General features: G+C 38.7%; 1 protein-coding gene across 2 annotated transcripts in view; it reads right to left on the bottom strand.

Moving 5' to 3' along the window:
• Positions 1 to 22,403, bottom strand: part of PHF8 (PHD finger protein 8) — a 105,277-nt gene that overhangs the window by 16,487 nt on the left and 66,387 nt on the right. For both annotated transcript variants that reach the window (XM_008710832.2, XM_008710833.2), the window contains one exon: positions 7,429 to 7,524. In XM_008710832.2, coding sequence (XP_008709054.2) covers positions 7,429 to 7,524 — 96 coding nt within the window. The remainder of the gene's footprint in view (positions 1 to 7,428; positions 7,525 to 22,403) is intronic.

Here is a 22,403-nt window from a genome sequence, read left to right as displayed (position 1 = left end):
TTTCTCATACTCCATAGTCTCTCATGCTTCATTGCCCCTTCTGATTACCCCCCCTTTTCTTTATCCCTTTCTTCCCCTACCGATCTTCCTAGTTCTTATGTTCCATAGATGAGAGAAATCCTATGATAATTGTCTTTCTCTGCTTGACTTATTTCACTTAGCATTATCTCCTCCAGTGCCGTCCATGTTGCAGCAAATGTTGAGAACTCATTCTTTCTGATAGCTGAGTAATATTCCATTGCATATATGGACCACAACTTCTTAATCCAGTCATCTGTTGAAGGGCATCTCGGTTCCTTCCACGCTTTGGGTATTGTGGGCAATGCTGCTATGAACATTGGGGTACGTATGGCCCTTCCCTTCACTGCGTCTGTATCTTTGGTTAGGTACCCAGTAGTGCAATGGCTGGGTCATAGGGTAGTTCAATTTTTAACTTTTTAAGGGACCTCCACACTGTTTTCCAGAGTGGGTGTACCAACTTGCATTCCCACCAACAATCTAGGAGGGATCCCTTTTCTCCACATCCTCTCCAGCAATTGTCAAACATGGCAAAATTTTGATAATTGTTGATTCTTGGTGGTGGATGTATGGGAATTTATTCTACTGTTCTATTTTAATTAATGAAAAAAGTCAATGTCACAGAAAAAAAAAGAAGTTGGTAGTGGTACCAACCTAGATTTGAAAATTTCTTGGTTGATTAGCTGCTATTATTATTATTATTATCATTATTATTATAAAAACCTTTCTGTATAAGTAGTATGCAGATTCTAATCCTAGAATTAGAAGCAATTCAGGACACTGAAGTCTTTTTCTTTAAAGGTGATATTTTATTTGTTTAAAAATGATCTGAAGCAACAAGAACAAAGGGAAAAAGGGGCAGAAAGCTTATTTGAACAAATTACAGCTGAGAACTTCCCTAATCTGGGGAAGGAAACAGGTATTCAAGTCCAGGAGGCACAGAGAACTCCCCTGAAAATCAACAAAAACAGGCCAACACCAAGATATGACAGTGAACCTTGCAAAATATAAAGATAAAGAGAGAATTCTGAAAGCAGCTAGGGACAAAAGGTCTTTAACCTACAAGGGTAGACATATAAGGTTAGCAACTGACCTATCCACAAAAACATGGCAGGCCAGAAAGAAGTGGCATGAAATATTTAACCTGCTAAATTGAAAAAGTATGCAGCCAAGAATACTTTATCCAGCAAGGCTGTCATTCAGAATAGAAGGAGAGATAAAGAGTTTCCAGGACAAGCAAAAACTAAAGGAGGTCATGAACACTAAACCAGTCCTGCAAGACATATTAAAGGGGACACTTCGAGCAGCAAAGAGAGACCAAAAGCAACAAAGACTAAAAAGGAACAGAGACAATCTACAGGAACAGCAACTTTACAGGTAATACAATGGCACTAAATTCACATCTATCAGTAATTACTCTGAATGTAAATGGACTAAATGCTCCAATTAAAAAACACAGGGTATCAGAATGGATTTTTAAAAAAGACCCATCAAAATGCTGCTTACAAGTGACTCATTTTAGAACCAAAGACACCTCCAGACTGAACATGAGCGGGTGGAGAACCATCCATCATGCTAATGGACATCAAAAGAAAGCTGGAGCAGCCATATTTACATCAGACAAACTAGATTTTTTTGGAGGAGGGGGAGGGGCAGAGGGAGAAAGAGAATCCCAAGCAGGCTCCACGCCCAGCACAGAGCCCAACAAAGGGCTTGATCTCATGACCCTGAGATCACGACCCAAGCCGAAAATCACGAGTCAGATGCCCAACTGAATGAGCCACCAACTGAGCCACCCAGGCACCCTCAGACAACCTAGATTTTAAACCAAAGACTATAATAAAAGATGAAGAAGGGCGCTATATCACAAAAAAGGGATCTATCCAACAAGACCTAATAACTGTAAATATTTATGCCCCTAACTTGGACGCAGCTAAATACATAAGTGAATTAGTAACAAAATTAAAGAAACTCACTGAGAATAATATAACATTAGAGGACTTTAACACCCCACTCACTGCAATGGACAGATCATCTAAGCAGAAGATCAATAAGGAAACAACGGCTTTGAGAGACAGGCTGGAACAGAAGGACTTAACAGATATATTCAGAGCATTTCATCTTAAAGCAGCAGAATACACATTCTTCTCGAGTGCACATAGAACATTCTCCAGAACAGATCACATACTGGGTCACAAATCAGCCCTCAATCAGTACAAAAAGACTGAGATCATACCATGCATATTTCAGACCACAACACAATGAAACTTGAAGACAACCACAAGAAAAAATTTGGAAAGACCACAAACACATGAAAGTTAAAGAACATCATACTGAAGTATGAATGGGTTAACCAGGAAATTAAAGAAGAAATTAAAAAATACATGGTAGCAAATGGAAATGAAGTCATGACAGTCCAAAACCTTTGGGATGTAGCAAAGGCAGTCATAAGAGGGAAGTATATAGCAATACAGGTCTTCCTTAAGAAGCAAGAAAAGTCTCAAATACACAACCTAACCTTACACCTAAAGGAACTGGAAAAAGAACAGCAAATAAAGCCTAAAGCCCGCAGAAGGGAAATAATCAAGATTATAGCAGAAATAAGTGATATAGAAATAAAAAAAACCCAGCAGAACAGATCAACAAAACTAGGATCTGGTTCTTTGAAAAAATTCACAAAACTGATAAACCCCTAGCCAGACTCATCAAAAAGAGAAAGGACCCAAATATATAAAATCACGAACAAAAGAGGAGAGATCACAACACCAAAGAAATATAAACAATTAGAATATTATGAGCAATTATATGCCAACAAATAGTGCAATCTGGAAGAAATGGATACATTGCTAGAAACATATAAACTACCAAAAGGGAAACAGGAAGAAATAGAGTAGTTGAACAGACCCATAACCAGCAAAGAAATTGAATCAGTAATCAAAAACCTCCCAAAAAACAAAAGTCCAGGGCCGGATAGCTTCCCAGGGGAATTCTACCAAACATTTAAAGAAGAATTAATACCTTTTCTTCTGAAACTGTTCCAAAATATAGAAATGAAAGAAAAACTTCCAAACTCGTTCTACAGGGCCAGTATTACCTTGATTCCAAAACCAGTCAAAGACCCCACTACAGAAGAGAATTACAGACCAATATGGATGAATATGGATGCAAAAATTCTCAACAAAATACTACTAATGGAATCCAACAGTCCATTAAAAGGATTATTCACCATGATCAAGCAGGATTTATTCCTGGGCTGCACAGGGGTGGTTCAATATTCACAAATCAATCAACGTGATATACCACATTAATAAAATAAAGGATAAAAACCATAAGATCCCTCCATAGAGGCAAAAAAAGCATTTGACAAAATACAGCATTCTTTCTTGATTAACACCCTCAACAAAGTAGGGATAGAAGGAATGTACCTCAACATTATAAAGTGCATATATGAAAGACCCACAGCTAATATCATCCTCAATGGGGAAAACCTGAGAGCTTTTTCCCTAACGTCAGGAACACGACAGGGATGTCCACTCTTACCACTGTTGTTCAATATAGTACTAGAAGTCCTAGCCTCAGCAGACAACAAAAAGAAATAAAAGTCATCCAAATCGGCAAGGAAGAGGTCAAATTTTCACTCTTCACAGATGACCTGATACTCTTTGTAGAAAATCTAAAAGATTCCACCAAAACATTGCAAACTGATAGAAAAATTCAGCAAAGTCACAGGATATTGTGACTCAACATACAGAATCAACATACAGAAATCTGTTGCATATCTATACACAAATAATGAAGCAGCAGAAAGAGAAATCAAGGAACTGATCCCGTTTACAATTGCACCAAAAATCACAATGTACCTAGGAATAAACCTAAACACAGAGGTAAAAGATCTGTACACTGAAAACTATAGAACACTTATGAAAGAAATTGAATAAGATACAAAGAAATGGAAAAACATTCTATATTCTTGGATTGGAAGAGCAAATATTGTTAAAATGTCTATATTACCTAAAGCAATCTACACATTCAGTGCAATCCCTATCAAAATAACACCAGCATTTTTCACAGAGCTGGAACAAACAATTCTAAAATTTGTATGTAACCAGAAAAGACCCGAATAGCCAAAGGAATGTTGAAAAGCAAAGTGGGAAGCATCATGATTCCAGACTTCAAGCTGTATTACAAAGCTGTAATCATCAAGACAGCATGGTACCAGCACAAAAACAGACACATAGATCAATGGAACAGAATAAAGAACCCAGAAATGGACCCACAACTACGTGATCAAGTAATTTTTAACAAAGCAGGAAAGAATATTCAATGGAAAAAAGAATGTGAAGAATGAAACTGGACCCCTTTCTTATACCATACATAAAAATAAATTCAAAATGGATGAAAGACCTAAATGTGAGGCAGGAAACCATCAAAATCCTAGAGGAGAACACAAGCAACAACCTCTTTGACCTCAGTTGCAACAACTTCTTAGTAGACATGTCTCTAGAGGCAAGGGAAACAAAAGCAAAAATGAAGTATTGGGACTTCATCAAAATGAAAACTTCTGGACAGTGAAGGAAACAATCGACAGAACTAAAAGGCAACAGACGAAATGTGAGATCTTTGTAAATGACATATCAGATAAAAGGTTAGTATCCAAAATCTACAAAGAATTTATCAGTCTCAACACCCAAAAAATAAATAATCCAGTTAAGAAGTAGTCAGAAGACATGAATAGACACTTTTCCAAAGAAGACATCCAGATGGCTAACAAACACATGAAAAGATGCTCAACATCACTCATCATCAGGGAAATACAAATCAAAACCAACTGTGCCCTGCAAAATGTCTTTTTAAAATTTTTTTAAATTTAAATTTAATTTAGTCTTTGAATAGAACCTGGTTTGAATAAGCAAATTATAAGATATTTTTGGTATAATTGGGGGGAAATTTGAATAAGGATTTGGTACTAAATGATATGAGAAAATAAATGTTACTTTACTTAGGTGTCATAAAATGGTACTATGGTTATAGTAGAAGGAAGAAGTAGAAAAAATGTCATTTTCATGGAAATGCATACTGAACTATTTAGTATGTTATGATGGATGACAACAGCAAAAATGGCAAAGTTAAGGACCTCCAAACACTCATTCCTGAATTAAAACAATGAAAAAAACTGGTAAAAAAAAAAAAAAGAATAAACTTTTTCAGAATTCTGGAAATTAACTAAAGGCTTACAGCAACCCTCCAGTGGAGAATTCTAGTGGGGAAGTGAAGGCTGTGGAACAGGGGTGAGAGGGAAATATTTTACTATATACCCACATGTACGTTTTGTCCTTTTGGAATTTAATGGGGATCCACCCTAAGTAAATAATCAGAGACACCAACACATATAAATATGTTCACCCCAAATGTTATTAGTGATTGTGAAAACTTGGCAATAGGCTAAATGCCTCACATTAAAGAAGTCAGGTAAATAAGGTATATCCATAGGACATAATATTTCGTGGCCACTAAAATATTTATAAACAATGGCATAAGGACATACTTATGAAATAATATTTAAAAGGCCAGGTATATGTATTGGTTTTCAACTTTTACAGTCAACCCCTAGCTAATATAGAGTATTAATCACAAGGCAATGTAAATGCTAACAACCTTGACAATGTAAAGGAAAATGTACAGTTCACAGAAGGTCAGAAGAAGAAAGAAAGAATAGTGTGCTAGTGTCTGTATCTTAGAAAGTGGGTAATCAAGAGAGACTCACAGAAGCTGAGAGAAAGAGAAACAGAGGCTAAGTTGATACATCAAGAAATAGTGGTATAAAATCCTATTATCTTGAGTTTTGAAGGTAATGACCAGAAAAAAGAAAACAGGAGGTTGTCTCTCAGGCATGGGATTGGAGGTGAGGAAAGTAGAGGTGAAGACCATTGCATTTCATCCTAAACTCCTCTGTGCTATTTGATTTGCTACCAAATATACACATTAATTTGATTAAAAGTAAAAAAAATTAAAACAAGATACAGGATTGTATACACAGTATAATTTCAACCATAAAAAGAAATATATAGGAAAAATAGATTTGAAGGAAACATGTCAAAACATTAACACAGGGGCTGCCTCTGGGTAGCAGAATCATGGGTGGTTTCTTCCTTACATGTTCTTCTATTTTCTGTACTTTCCAACTTTTCTATTTTGCTAATTAGCCAGAAACTATAGGAAAAAATACAATCGGAAAATAGTAACATTTGCTGACTGACTCACTAAGAGAACACTTCCTAGGATTACCCTACCACCCGATGCCTCAACCTCAAGCAAACAGCAGAAATGCCAGATAAGGATGGGTGGGGCCAGCAGGGGATTTCCTGGGGAACCATGGGTACTGAGGTTCCAGCACCCTCTGTGGCAGACTGTTGCAGTAATGGCTTTCAACTTGCTCACATCTCCCTGCAGCTCCCTCTCTCAAGAGATGTTATCTATATCTCCACCCCTGGAATTGAGGCTTGACCATGTTACTTGCTTTGGCCAGTGGGACAACGGAAAACATGACACAGGCAGAGGCTTGAAAAATGCTTGCAAACTGGGGCTTTCCCTCTCTTGCTAATGGACATGCTTCTGCTTTCTTGTGAAAAAGTTTGTGCTGGCTTCCTGGTGAACCAGGAGAGACCGCATGGAGAGAGGCACTAGCCACCCCAAATTAGGTCTAGACTCCTGAAGATCATCTTTTTAAACCACCCTGCCTGGGCCAAGCCAGTCCAGACAGAACAATAACTTAGCCAACCTACAGAATCATGAGAAATGATCAGCTGTCACTGTTCTAAGCCACTAAGTTTGGAGTAGTCTGATAAGCAGCAAAAGCTAACTGACATACCCTCCAATGTGAAAACCACCCAACTAGTGAGATGAATAAAATTCTTTTATTACCCTCTAAACTCCATGTTCAACTCAATGATCATTCTTTCTTCCTTCCTCAGAGCTGGCCTCTCAGCCAGTACAGGTGACAGTCTAAGGAGTCTTGGGCCTTGTGGAGTTCAACAGTCAGCAGACTTTCCCTCATTTGACAACATATTACCAAAGGTCTGGGATGATGGTAGCAGAATGTTCTCAGAAGCCTCAGACTGCTTGCTGGAATCTGTTCAAGGTCTTCTTTTCATCTCAAGCCATATATCAGAAGCAACATGCTCCACTACCTCTGACTTGGCTGAACTGAGTGCATGAAGTGGGTCTTATTGATCATTTTCACTCCAGCACCTAACATGGTACCCTGGCACATAGGTGGTACCCAACAAATGTTTGCTGAATAAATAAATGAGTGACTGAATCATGTCTTCTTATGTTATATATCCCAACTACCTCCCAGCCTATTTTCCCCAAACCATACCTACAGAGTTTAAGGACAGAATACTGGATCACCTTTAGGACTCCATGGAGCATCATCTGAATTCTTCTTTTTCTTGGGTCGAGATTTCAAAGCAGGGTCATCATCATCAGACTCCAGGGAAGGGTAAACTGCAGTGAGAGGGAAAAGCAGAGTAAACTGAGATTTCATCCAGAAGGGTGAAGACAGAATGATACCTACATCTCAGCTCCTCCCACTCCCCTACCAGTAGACCCTTTACTTAATCCAGACTCAAATGCAGGAATCCCTGAATGTGCCACATACTTTTCACACCTTTCCACATTTGTACCTTTGCTGTAAATGTCCTTCTCTAAGTATCGCCTAATTCTGATTCACTCACTCAACATCCATTTAGTGAGTAACCTTCATGAGTTACTTTACTGACCCTGCAAAATTCAGCTCTAGGTTCACTTCCTAAATAAGCCTTCCTTATTCTCCTAATCTGATTCAGATGTCTCCTCAACTCTCCAGAGTATCCTGGGTATACCTCTACTGGAGTTGTTATATAGTATTTAAGAGTTGAAAAGTAAATACATCACCCCCAATTTACTGTGAGGGCAGGGATAAGTATTATTTGATTACAAATAAGGGAGCCTAACACAATGCAGAGAAGGTACTCAATAAATGTTGGCTGAATTGGAAAAAGAAATGCTATAACATTATTCACACAAAGGGAACAAAAAGACCACTTAGGCTGAACTGGCAACAAGATTACTGAAACTGATATGATCTGAATGGCAAAACACACATATACAATTATCTCATTTTATACACATATACACAAACATCCAGTTTTATCACACTCTCCTCGCAATCCACATGCAACACCTATAGGATTTAATGGGACAATGATGTAGATAGATTCTACTGATGAAGTCAAACGCTGTTGCTACTGCTTCTAAACCTAAAAGAGAAGCAAAGTGAGAGTGAAACTTCTTCCTAGTGATCCTGCTCCTGTTAATGACCAGCCTCAAATTTCTCTAGAATTCTGCTTCATCAGAGGAATCCAGTCTCATACTTCCTTCTAGTAGGACCTCTTTATAGGAAAATGAGTTCATTGTTCAGGCCTTCCTTTCTTGAACAAAGAAGTAAAACCCCTGTCTTCTGACCTTATTAAAGAATCTTCAAAAAAAAAAAAAAAAGAAGAGGGGTCATTGATTGTCCCTCAAAAGAAATGACTTCTGGTAAGAGTTGTTTGAGAAAGATCCTATACCTAATAGCCCCAGTGGCTGTCAATATTATTTTCTTGGGTCTGAAAGCGTTTTTCATCTCAAGGAAAGAAGCATGGTATGGTAGAAAAACCTTGAACCTAGGGATCAGATATTATTTTGAAATCCTGGACTGACCCACTAGCTTTGTGACTTAGGAAAACTTCTCTAGGTCTCACCATCTTCACCCACAAAATTGAAATAATATCACCTGCCTTGAGAAGTTGTGAGGATTGAGAGATAATAAGTATAAAGTAACATGCAAAAAGAAATTCCATTCTAAGGCTCATGTCTTATTCAAGAGAGGTTAAGATGTAGATAGGGGCGCCTGGGTGGTTCAGTCGTTAGGCGTCTGCCTTCGGCTTGGGGCATGATCCTGGCATTATGGGATCGAGCCCCACATCGGGCTCCTCCGCTGGGAGCCTGATTCTTCCTCTCCTACTCCCCCTGCTTGTGTTCCCTCTCTCTCTGGCTGTCTCTGTCAAATAAATAAATAAAAAATCTTAAAAAAAAAAGATGTAGATAATAAGTAAGTCTAGAAATTTAAAGAAAATACAAGTTAAGATACACATATTAAAAATATAAAGGTAGAAGGAGTGATGCCCCCCAAATGGAGTTAGGAGCTTCAAGTATTTGTCCTTCCACTGTAGCAGCTGTAGAGCTAGCAAGAACTGTTAAGAATAAACATTGTGGGTAGCTAAATTGTGGAAGGAGCGGAGATGCCCTTCAACAGATGACTGGATAAAGAAGATGTGGTCCATATAAACAATGGAATATTACTCAGCCATCAGAAAGAACGATTACACAACATTTGCAGCAACATGGAAGGGACTGGAGGAGATTATGCTAAGTGAAATAAGTCAAGCAGAGAAAGACAATTATCATATGGTTTCACTCATTTATGGAACATAAGAAATAGGAAGATCGGTAGGAGAAGGAAGGGAAGAATGAAGGGGGGATAAACAGAAGGGGGAATGAACCATGAGAGACTATGGACTCTGGGAAACAAACTAAGGGCTTCAGAGGGGAGGGGGTAGGGGAATGGGATAGGCCGGTGATGGGTATTAAGGAGGGCACATATTGCATGGTGCACTGGGTGTTATACGCAAATAATGAATCATGGAACATTACATCAAAAACTAAGGATATACTGTATGGTGACTAACATAACATAATAAAAAATTATTATAAAAAAATAAACATTGTGGGGACCTGGAATACAATAAAAAACTTACAACAAGGCGAATGCTTAACAACAACAAAAAAGTCTGCTTAGTTTGGTATTTAAGTAAATTTCTGTCAAGAAATCTCAGTTGACCACTGAGGCTACAGAATGGATTCTTCAGTGACCACACACAAAAGGACACAGTCTACAGAAGTCCTTTGGAAAATCACTAAACAAACAGATAACTGTAGCTCACAATAAGCAACAACAGCAAACTGGGGAGGAAAATCTGACTTCCAGAGTTACCACATTATATAATATTCAAAATGTCTCAGCTTCGGAAAAACTTATGAGGCATGCAAAGAGACAAGAAAGTATGTCCTACTTACAGAAAAAAAAATTGATAAAAACTCTCCCTGAGGAAGCTGACATTGGACTTACTATACGAAGGACTTTAAATCAACTGTCCTATATGATCAAAGAGAGCCATGTTTCAACAACAACAACAACAACAAAATAGAATATAAATAAGGAGATAGAAAAGACAAAAAGGAACTAAATAGAAATTCTGGAGCTGAAAAGTACAACGTGGTGGTGAAAAATTCACTACAGGGATTTAATAGCAGATTTTGAGCAGGCAGAAGAAATAATCAGTGAATGTGAAGAAAGCACAATTAAAATTATCCAGTCTGATGAGCACAAAGAAAGAAGAAAAAATGAACAGAGGCAAAGGGACCTGTGGGACACTATCAGGCTTACCAAAGTATTCATATGGGGGAAGATGGAGAAGAAGAGGCAGAAAGACTATATGAAGGTATAATGGCCAAAAACTTTCCAAACTTTATGAAATACATGAAGATAAACATCTAAGAAACTCAGTGAATTCCAAGTAGGATAAACTCAGAGAGCCACACTGAGCTACATTATATTTAAACAGTCAATACATAAAAACAAGGAGAAATTTTGAAAGCACCAAGACACAAGCAATTTCTCATCTCAGAGGATCCACAATAAGATTAACAATCAATTCCAATCAGAAACAGTGGAGACCAGCAGGCATTCAGGTGATATATTTAAAACGCTGAAATAAAAAAGCTGTCAATCAAGAATAATATATTAAGTAAAACTAACCTTCAAAAATGAAGGCAAATTAAGACATTCTCAAGGAGACAAAATCTTAGAGAGTTTGTCATTAGTAAACCTGCCCTTTAAGAAATACTGAATAGAGTCCATCAGGTTGAAATGAAAGGATGTTAGACAGTAACTCAAAGTTACATAAAGAAACAAAAACCACCAGTAGAAGTAAGTATAGACGTATATATACAAGCCCATATTGTTGTAATTTGTGTTTTCTGACTCCTCTTTTTGTTTGCTATATGATTTAGAATTCCAGTGCATACAATAATAACTATAAATCTACATCAGTAGAAACACAATACATAAAGCTTTAAGTTGTGACAAAAATAACAGATGCGGTAAGAAAACTGTATACAAACAAAGTCTTTGTATTTTATGGAAGTGAAATGGTACTGATTCAAACTAAAGTTATATAGCTAAGATACTAATAATAATCTCCAGGGCTTACCCTACGGAAAAAAAAAACCTTAAAAACATTAAAAAATGAGGAGTAAATCAAATCGGTACACTATTAAAAAAATCAATTAAACCAAAAGAAAGCAGTAACAAGGAAATGAGGAACAAAATGATACAACACATGGAAAACAAATAGCAAAATAGAAATAAGTCATTCCCCATTGGTAATCACTTTAAATGTAAATGGATTAAGTAAACTAAATCCAAAGCTAACAGAAGGAAGGAAATAATAAAGATCAGAGCAGAGATAAATTCAATCGAGAATAAAAAACAATAGAGAGAATCAGTGACACCAAAAGTTGGTTCTTTGAGAAAAGATCAACGACATAGACAAGTTTGAACTAGAGTGACCAAAAAAAGGACACAAACACCTAAAATGAGAAATTAAAATGGGGACATTACTGCAGACCTTCCAGAAATAAAAAGAACTGTAAGAGAATATTATGAACAATTGTATGCCAACAAATTAGATAAACTATATGAAATAGACAAATTCCTAGAAGCACACATATCACTTAAACTGACATAAAAAGAAATGGAAAATCTCAACTAACTATAACAAATACAGAGATTGAATCAGTAATCAAAAAGCTTCTGGAACTGGAGGGGATTATGCTAAATGAAATAAATCAAACAGAGAAAGACAATTATCATATGGTTTCACTCATATGTGGAACATAAGCAATAGCACGGAGGACCATAGGGGAAGGGAGGGAAATCCTTGAAAGGGGAGAAATCAAAGAGGGAGACAAACCATGACAGGCTATGGACCCCAGGAAACAAACTGAGGGTTTCAGAGGGGAGGGGGGTGAGGGGATAGGGTAACAGGGTGATGGGTACTAAGAAGGGTACGTGTTGTGATGATCACTGGATGTTATATGCAACTAATGAACCACTGAACACTACATCAAAAACTAATGATGTACTATATAGTGGCTAACTGAATGTAATAAAAAAAAAAGAAAATTCCAGTAAAAAACAAGTAATCAAAAAGCTTCCATCAAGGCTTCACTGGTGATTTCTACCAAGCATTTAAAGAAAAATTAATACCAATCCTTATCAAATTCTTCCAAGAAATAGAAGAGGAGGGAACACATTCTAACTCATACCTTTGAGGCCCTCATATCAAAGACAGAAAAAGATACTACAGGAAAAGAAAACTACAGACAATACGCTTTATGAATATTGATGAAAAAATCCTCAATCAAATACTAGCAAATTCAGCAGTCTATTAAAAGGATTACACACCATGACCAAGAGGAATTTATCCCAGGAATGCAAGAGTGGTTCAAAGTAAGAAAATTAAACAACAAAATTAATCTATCAATGCATGACGGATAAAGAAAATGTGGTATATGTGTAATGGAAAACTAATCAGCCATAAAAAAGAAGGAAGTCCTACCATTTGCAACAACATGGACAGACCTTGAGGGTATTATGCGAAGTGAAATAAGTCAGAGAAAGGTAAATACTGTAATGATCTTGCTTATATGTGGAACTTAAAAGAAAAAATCCAAATTCATAGAAAAAGAGATCAGATTTGTGGTTACCAGAGGCAGAAACTGGGCAGTGGGGGAATTAAATGAAGATGGTCAAAAGGTACAAACTTCCAGTTATAAGATAAATACATACTAGGATTAGTGTACAACATGACAACTATAGTTAATGCAACTGTCTGGTTTATTTGAAAGTTGCTAAGAGAATAGATCCTAAAAGTTCTCATCACAGGGGAGAAAAACCTCTTTTTTTCTTTTTTCGTAACTATATGAGACCATGGATGTTAATTAAACATACTGTGGTAATAATCTCACAATATATGTAAGTCACGTCATTATACCGTACACTTTAAACTTATACAATGCTGTATGTCAATTATTTCTCAATAAAACTGAAAGAAAAGAAAAAAGGAATATTTTTCAAAATTATGAAAGAAAAAATTAAATTCATTTGAATTTTAATGACAAAAATATATTTCCTTTTCCTAAAAAAGGAAAGTCAGTATAATACACACATTAATAAAATGAAGGAAAACACATAATCATCTCAGTTGATGCAGGCAAAGAATGACAAAACCCATCACCCATTCAAGATAAAAACATTCAGAAAACTAGAAAAGGGCACTTCTTCAATACAATAACAGGCACTCATAAAAACCCACAGGTAACATCACACTTAAAAGTGAAAGACTAGGGGTGCCCGGGTAGCTCAGTTGGTTAAGCATCTGCCTTCAGCTCAGGTCATGATCCCAGGTGCTGGGATTGAGTCCTCCACTGGGCTCCTGGCTCAGCAGGGAGCCTGCTTCTCCCTCTGCTTGTGCTCTCTTTCTCTCTGACAAATGAATAAATAAAATCTTTTTTAAAAATATCTGTTGTATTTCTATATACTAGCAAAGAACAATCTGTAAAGACTATTAAGAAAACAACTCCATTCACAATAGCATCAAGAAGAATAAAGCAAATAAGTTTTAACCAAGGAGGTATGAGACTTATATACTGAAAACCACAAAACATTACCGAAATTGAAGCCCTAAATAAATGGAAAACCACCCCATGTTCATTGATTGGATGTCTTAATATTGTTAAGATGGCAATAATACCCAAAGCATTCTACAAATTCAATGCAATTCCTATCAAAATACCAATGGCATTTTTTTGTAGAAATGGAAAAGCTGATCCCCAAATTCCAATGGGACCCAAAATAGCAAAAACAATCTTAAAAAAGAACAAAGTTGGAGGATTCCATTTCCCAATTTTAAAACTTAATACAAAGCTACAATGATCCTACATTGTAGTCCTGGTATAAGGATAAATATATAGATCAATGGAATAGAATTGAGAGTCCAGAAAAAAAAAAACCCTACATCTATAGTCAATTGAATTTTTTAGAGAGAGAGAACAAGAGAAAGAGAGCATGTGTGAGGGGAGATTGGGGGGGAGGGAAGGGCAGAGGGAGAGGGAGAGTGAGAATCTTAAGCAGGCTCCAAGCCCAGTGCAGAGCCCAACACAGGGCTTGATCTCACAACCCTGACATCATGACCTGAGCTGAAATCAAGAGTCAAATGCTTAACCACCTGAGCCACCCCAGCTACCCAAAAATCAACTGATTTTTGACAAGGGTGCCAAGACCATCCTATGGGGACAGGGCAGTCTCTTTACAGGTGTTACAGGGGCACCTGCATGGCTCAGTCGGTTACTCATCTGCCTTTGGCTCAGGTCATGATCTCAGGGTCCTGGGATGGAGTCCTGCACTGGGCTCCTCGCTCAGTGGGGAGTCTGCTTCTCCCTCTGCCCCTCCTCCCTGCTTGTGCTCTCTCTCTATCTCAAATAAATAAATAATACCTTTAAAAAAAACCTAAAAAAACCCCTGGTCTTATACAAAGAAAAACAGTAAAATTTTAACTCAACTGACAAAAAAAAGATAAATTAAAATAAAATATTAAAATTTATTCAAACAATCCAAATGAGGGGGAGAAATGAAAAAGAAAGAAACAAAAAGCAGAGGAAACAAATATAAATGACATAATAAAATGGTAAGCCTTTATCTGAACCTATCATTAGTTCCATTAAATGTAAATGGTCTAAAAATAGATTATCAATAAGGATTTTTTTTAAAAACCACAAGATTCAACTAAATGCCAGCTACAAAAAACTCACATTAAATGAAATCACATAGATAGGTTAAAAATAAAAGGATAGGTCAGCCACTTAAATTTCCCCTGAAAAATACCTAGCATTTTGTGCATTTTTAATTTGTCAAAATGTCATTGTTTCTTAGTTTGTTTTTCAGCACTACATCTGAGATCCATAAGTTTCTGTGTGTAAATCTAGCTCATTATTTCTATGCTAACATTTATCATTCTTGACTTCTCCTTTCCCCAAGGGATGGGCATCAAGGCCCCCTATAGGAATATTGGCATACTTGTCTCCTGATGGATCTGTGGGAGATACTGTCCGGACTACATGTTCCACAGTGAGATTTCACAATTAATGTTCCTATCACCAGACTGTACCAGTTTGGTCCCACCACATCCCTGCAAGCACTGAAGTCAGAATTCTAAATTACACTAAGTGATTATGCGGTTGTATCCATTTGCATTTTCTTGCTGATAAGTGAGGTGTATAGATGTTTCCTGACCTCCAATGAATGGGTCAGTTCAATCTTAGAAGCTTATTTTCCTTTCCTTTTTTCAAACAGTGAATGCCAGTTTCCTCTTGGATTAGTTGAGAGAAATGAGGCCTCATCTTATTCTCAATTATTCAGTGAATAGCAGTGAGAACAGATTCAAGCTTTTTTTCTCTTAATTCTGTGTGAATGTGAATCAAATATCACTTGGGAACCAAAGATAAATGATACAGACTGAGTTCTGGGTCATGGTAAATATAAATGAATGAATGAATGAATGAATGAATGAATGAATAAAGAAATGAGGATAGAAAAAGATATACCATACCAACATTAATTAAAGAAAGCTGGATTGACTATATCGTCAGACAAAGTAACTTTACACCAAGGAAAATTACCTAGGATAGGAAATAACATAATAACATAATGACAAGAACACATAACCATCAATCAACTTGATCTAATTGAAATTTATAGAACACTTAATCCAACACTAGTAGAATACACATTCTTCTCAAGTTCACAGTGCAAAATTATCAACATAGACTAAACCCTGAGTAATAAAACAAATGGTAGTAAAAATTAAATAAAACCAAAAGCAGGTCCTTTGAGAAGATCCATTAAATTGATAAAATGCCAGCAAGAATGACAAAGAAAAAAAGACAATGGGGTGCCTGAGTGGCGCAGTCGTTAAGAGTCTGCCTTTGGCTCAGGGCGTGATCCCCGCGTTCTGGGATCGAGCCCCGCATCAGACTCCTCTGCTGGGAGCCTGCTTCTTCCTCTCCCACTCCCCCTGCTTGTGTTCCCTCTCTCACTGGCTGTCACTCTCTGTCAAATAAATAAAATCTTTAAAAAAAAAGACAAGACACAAATTACTAATATCAAGAATAAAAAGAGAGGTATGCTAAAGACCTCATAGACATTAAAAGGATAATAGGAGGATATTACAAACAACTCTGCAACCATAAGTTTTACAACTTAGCTGAAATGAATCAATGTCCTGAATGATACAAACTATTAAAACTCACCCAAGGAGAAACAGATAACCTGAATAATCCTACACCTACTAAAGAAAATAAAACCATAGTTAAAACCTGAAAAGGAAATCTCTAGGCCCAGGTGGTTTCACTCACAAATTCTACTAAACATTTGAAAAAGAAAAGAACTGCTAATTCTACACAACCGCTTCTACAAAATAAAAGAGAAGGGAATATTTCCAAGCTCATTCTTCAAGGCCAGCACTGCTCTGATACCAAAACTAAAGTCAGGGAGTAAAAGAAAATTACAGACCAATATCCATCATAAACATACACACAAAAATCCCCAGTGAAATTGTAGTAAATCAAATCCAGTAATATATAAAAAGAATAATACACCATGATCGAGTAAGGTCTATACTATAATTTTAAGTCTGGTTCAATATTTGAAAATCAATCAATGTAACCTACCATATTAACAGACAAAAGAAGAAAAACCATGTGATCATATCCATTGATGGAACAAAAACACTGGGCAAAATTCAACACCCACTCAAACAAATTCTCAGCAAAACAAGAATAGAAGTGAACTTCCTTAACCTGATGACCTACAGCTAACATCATAACAGTGAAAAAACTGAATGCTTTCCTCCTTAGATTGGAAACAGGTAAGGGTGTTCACTCTCACCACGTTGTGCTGGAAGTCCTAGCCAGAAGAAGAAATAAAAGACTTACAGATTAGAATGAAATGAATACAACTGTCCATATTTGCACATGAAATGATCTATACAAAAAAATCTCAAGAATATATTTTAAAAACTCCTAGAATAAGTGAATATACCAAGGTTGCAGGATACAAGGTCAGCAGACAAAATCAATCACATTTATATATCCAATCATTAAACAATTAGAAACCAAAAGTTAAAAAAGGTACCATTCATATCTCAAAAAAATACAGAATTTTGGGATAAATCTAACAAAACATGTGCGGGATCTATACGTAAAATCTTTAAAACACTGATGGAAGATATTTTAAAATGACTAAACACAGAGGGAATACCATATACATAGAAGACTCAATATCTAAGATGCCAATTGTCTTGCAGTCACTGTAGAAACAGTCTGATGATTTCTCAAAAAGTTAAACATAGAATTACCATACGACCCAGCAATTCGACTCCTAGGGCAAATGAAAATATATGTCCACACAGAAGCAGATGCAAATGTCTACAGCAGCATTATTCATAATGGCCAAAAGATGGAAATAACCCAAATGCCCATCAGCAGATGAACAGATAAACAAATTGTGCATATCCATACAATGAAATACTATTCATCCATAAAAAGGAACAACATACTGATACATGCTACAACTTAAATGAACCTTGAAAAACTGCTAAACAAAACAAGTCAGACACACAAAAGGTCACATATTACATGATTACCTTTATATGAACTATCTATAATGGGCAAATCTATACAGACAGAAAGCAGATGAGTGGTTACCAGAAGACAAGAGGAGGGGGCGGCACGGGTAATCACTTAATGGATTTGGGGAGTTTTTCCTGGGGTGAAAAAAATGTCGTGGAAAATGCACTAAATGCCACTGAATTGTATACTTTAAAATGGTTAAGCTACATGTTTTGTGAATTTTACCTCAATAAAAAATAAAGATGCCAATTCTCCCCAGATTGATGTATACATTTAAACACAATTCCAATCAAAATCCCAGTGGAAATTTTTGTGGATTCAGACAAACCCATTCTAAAATTTACATGGAAAGGGAAAATTGAAGGACTCATACTACTTGATCTTAAGAATTGCTGTAAAGCTACACTAATCAAGACAGTGAGGTATTGGCAAAGAGATAGATACATACCTCAATGAAAAAAAATAAAACAATCCAAAAACAGATCCACACAAATATGGCCATTTGATCTTCTACAAAGATGCAAATGTAAGTCAATGGGGAAAAAAGAGTCTTTTCAACAAATGGTCTTGGAACAACTGGACATCCATACCCCCAAAAAAGGGTGAACCTCAACCTAAACATACCTTGTGTAAAACTTTAGTCAAAATAGATCATGGTTAGAAATGTAAAACCTAAAACCATCAAATTTTTAGATGAAAAGAGAGGAAAAAACTTATGACCTGAGTTTACATAAAGAATTGTTAAATGAGACATAAAAAGCATACTCATTAAAAGATAAAAGTGATACAGTGGACTTTCTAGAAAATGAAAGTGCTTGCTTTAAGAAAGGAAGTGTTAAGAATGAGAGAAGCTACAGACTAGGAGAAAATGTCATGTATCTGACAAGAGACTTGAACTTAGACTATATAAAGAACTTTCCAAGCTCAACATTTAAGGAAAAAAAAAAAGCAATTAAAAAATAGGCAAAGGTTGGAAGATGGAGGAATAGGAGGATCCTGAGCTCACTTTGTTCCAGAGACACACCACGTTAACAGCCACATTAGTGCAACTGACCCTGAAAATGAAACAAAGACTGGCAGAATGGACATTACACAGTTCACTACAGACAGGAGGTCACATCGAGAAGGGTAGGAGGAATGGAAACAAGACTAACCATAAACAGAAGGGACACTACAAGCACAAAGAAGTGAGAGGATGAGACCCCCTTCCAGGCACCCCAGGCACAGCGGACCCACACTGGGAAGACAAATTTCCATAACAGTTGGTTTTGAAAACAAGTGGGGCTTTGAGAGTTTTTACAATCAGCAGGGTTGACTTCTGGGTGCTTTAAAAATCAACAGGCTTAGATCCTAGAGAGGGCTTATACCCTGAAGAGCTGGGGGGCAATCGAGAACTGGGTCCCAGACCTTTAGGGGCCAGTGTACAAATAACCCAGCCAAGATAAAGCACAGAAGCAGCAGTCTGAAAAGCACCTGGGGTATACTGAAGATTTATTTACTAATCTCAGAACTTGTGCTAGAGGGGCAGGGATATTTAGGAGACCTCTCCAAGAACAAAACTGTTGGTGGGCACCATTTCTCCTCCCCCATCCCCAGCCTAGATAAGCCACTTGTGGGAACCAGTGCAAACATTGTCCACCTATCCTGCTAGCACCATGTGCCTTACCCCCATGCTCTCCTGCCAATCAGCCCATCCAACGTGCCCAACTCAGGAGGCAGGCCTCCCTCCAAAGCTACTCCTGTCCCAACACACCCTGCAAGCAACCCCAGCAGGGAAGAGTGCCATTCCAAAATGACCACTGCCCAGGGAAGAAGTGAAGATAACTACACACACCAGAATGCCCTTAGTTCCAGCGCCGAAACGTTATAACTGGCAGCACAGAGATAGTGCTCTGCCCATCAGTCCTGGACTGGGGGCAGGCATCTGGTCTGTCAGCCCCACCAAGCAATGAAAGCCTTCCAGAGTACAACATAGGGAGACTGCCCTACAGACTAATGTGACTGCAGCCCCAGCAGGTGGGTTGAGAGCAGGCAAGTATCTAACTACTGACACCACCCGATTAAAAGCTTGTGGCAGGAGGCAAGCTGGATAGGTACCAGACCAGCTTAAACAACCACGGAAGCAGCCTGAGACACAGGAAGATACATCTGGATCTCTACAAATGAACATCTCCAGCACTGAGTATTGAGGTACGAAGCGGGAAGCCGTGAAACCGCGCACAGATATCGGAAGATAAACGGAAGACGGAGGGAGGGAGCCACTGCATTCGGGCGCCGGGAAGCGGTGGCCACCTGCACGGGGTAGTGGGGCGGACTCGCAGACGGCACCCGCTAGAGAACAGACTGAGACCCGTGAGCCGGGAGCCCGCGCCACCAGGCATCCCGCGGAACTCCGGAATCCCGGTGTGCTCACTGGATCCAGACTGAGACCGGGAGCTCCCAGAGCGCGTGCATGGGGCAGCTGGCGGCTGGCGGACCACTTGCACGGGGGAGCGGACGGACTCGTGGACGACACCGCGAAACAGCAGACTGAGACCCTGAGCCGGGAGCGTGTGCCACCAGGCTTCTCATGGAACTCTAGAATCCCAGTGTGCTCACCGGACATAGACTGAGACCCGGAGATCCCGGAGCCCACGGGGGCGGCTGGCGGCGTTAGAAACACAAAGGACAGAGACGCACCGGCCCTGGAAGTGAGGGCTGGGACGCCGGGTGTGGGGCGCACATCCCAGGACGCTGCACGGTTGAGCAGCACCAACAGTAACGGAGTTAAGTGGCCAGAACATCAGTGGAGAACGGGCCGCAATCCCTCTGTTCTATGACAGAGGCTGAAACTCGGCCGCTGCTGCTCTGACTCTCAGAAGAGGCACAGCAGACCGCCAGGGAAAGCCATCAGAGAACAAAAGCCTGGAAGTACCGGCTCACAGCGTGCCCCCCATCCCCATCCCCCCTCGCAGAGGACACGGAGACTCTACCCAAACAGGGTTGCTGGAGTATCCCCGTGGCAGGCCCCTCCCCCAGAACACAGAAGGCAGGCTGAAGAATTAAGAAGTCCACAACCCGGGGCGCCTGGGTGACGCAGTCATTGAGCGCCTGTCTTCGGCTTAGGGCGTGATCCCAGCGTTCCGGAAAGGAGTCTCTCATCGGACTCCTCCGCTGGGAGCCTGCTTCTTCCTCTCCCACTCCCCTGCTTCTGTTCCCTCTCTCGCTGGCTGTCTCTCTGCCACATATAAATAAATAAAATCTTTAAATAAGAAGCCCACATCCCCAAGATCCCTATAAAACTAGGGGCACAGCCTGGGACCCAGTCAATAATTTGGGCTCTGGACAACCCCGCAACCTCTCCTCATCAGAATGACAAGAAGGAGAAGCCCCCCGCCCCAGCAAAGAAAAGACAGTGAGTCTGTGGCCTCTGCCACAGAAATAATGGATAGGGATGTAACCAAATTATCAGAAATGGAATTTAGAGTAACGATGGTCAAAATGATGAGTAGAATTGAAAAAACTATTAACGAAAAGGTTACTGAGAATATAGAATCCCTAAGGACAGAAATGAGAGCGAATCTGACAGAAATTAAAAATTCTATGAGCCAAATGCAGGCAAAACTAGAGGCTCTGACGGCCAGGGTCACCGAACCAGAGGAACGTATTAGTGAATTGGTGGATGGGTTAATAGAGGAAAATACGAAAATAGAAGCTGGTCTTAAAAAAATCCACGCCCACAAACGTAGGTTACGGGAGATTACTGACTCAATGAAACGATCCAATGTCAGAATTATCGGCATCCCCGAGGGGGTGGAGAAAAGCAGAGGTTTAGAAGAGATATTTGAACAAATTGTAGCTGAAAACTTCCCTAACCTAGCAAGGGAAACAAACATTCGTGTCCAAGAGGCAGAGAGGACCCCTCCCAAGCTCAACCACGACAAACCTACGCCACGTCACGTCATAGTGCATTTCGCTAATATTAGATCCAAGGATACAGTATTGAAAGCGGCCAGGGCAAAGAAATTTCTCACGTACCAAGGCAAAGGCATCAGAATTACGTCAGACCTGTCTACACAGACCTGGAATGAGAGAAAGGGTTGGGGGGCATTTTTAAAACTCTTTCAGAGAAAAACATGCAGCCAAGGATCCTTTATCCAGCAAGGCTGTCATTCAGAATTGATGGAGAAATAAAGACATTTGAGAATCGCCAGTCATTAACCAATTTCGTAACCACGAAACCAGGCCTAAGGGAGATATTAAGGGGGGTTCTATAAAGCTAAAAAGGCCCAAAGAGTGATACAGAAAAGAAAGTCACAACCAATACAAACATAAGACTTTACTGGCAATATGACATCATTAAAATTCTATCTCTCAGTTCTTAGTGCCAATGTAAATGGTGTAAACGCTCCCATAAAACGCTACAGGGTTGCAGACTGGATAAAAAGAAATGACCCATCCATTTGCTGTCTACAAGAGACTCACTTCGAACCCAAAGATGCATTCAGACTGAG

The sequence above is a fragment of the Ursus maritimus genome (assembly GCF_017311325.1).
Source record: "Ursus maritimus isolate PB19 chromosome X unlocalized genomic scaffold, ASM1731132v1 scaffold_X1, whole genome shotgun sequence".
Lineage (NCBI taxonomy): Eukaryota > Metazoa > Chordata > Mammalia > Carnivora > Ursidae > Ursus > Ursus maritimus.
The sequence above is the reverse complement of the archived record's forward strand: the minus strand, read 5'-3'. Positions and strand labels throughout refer to the sequence as shown.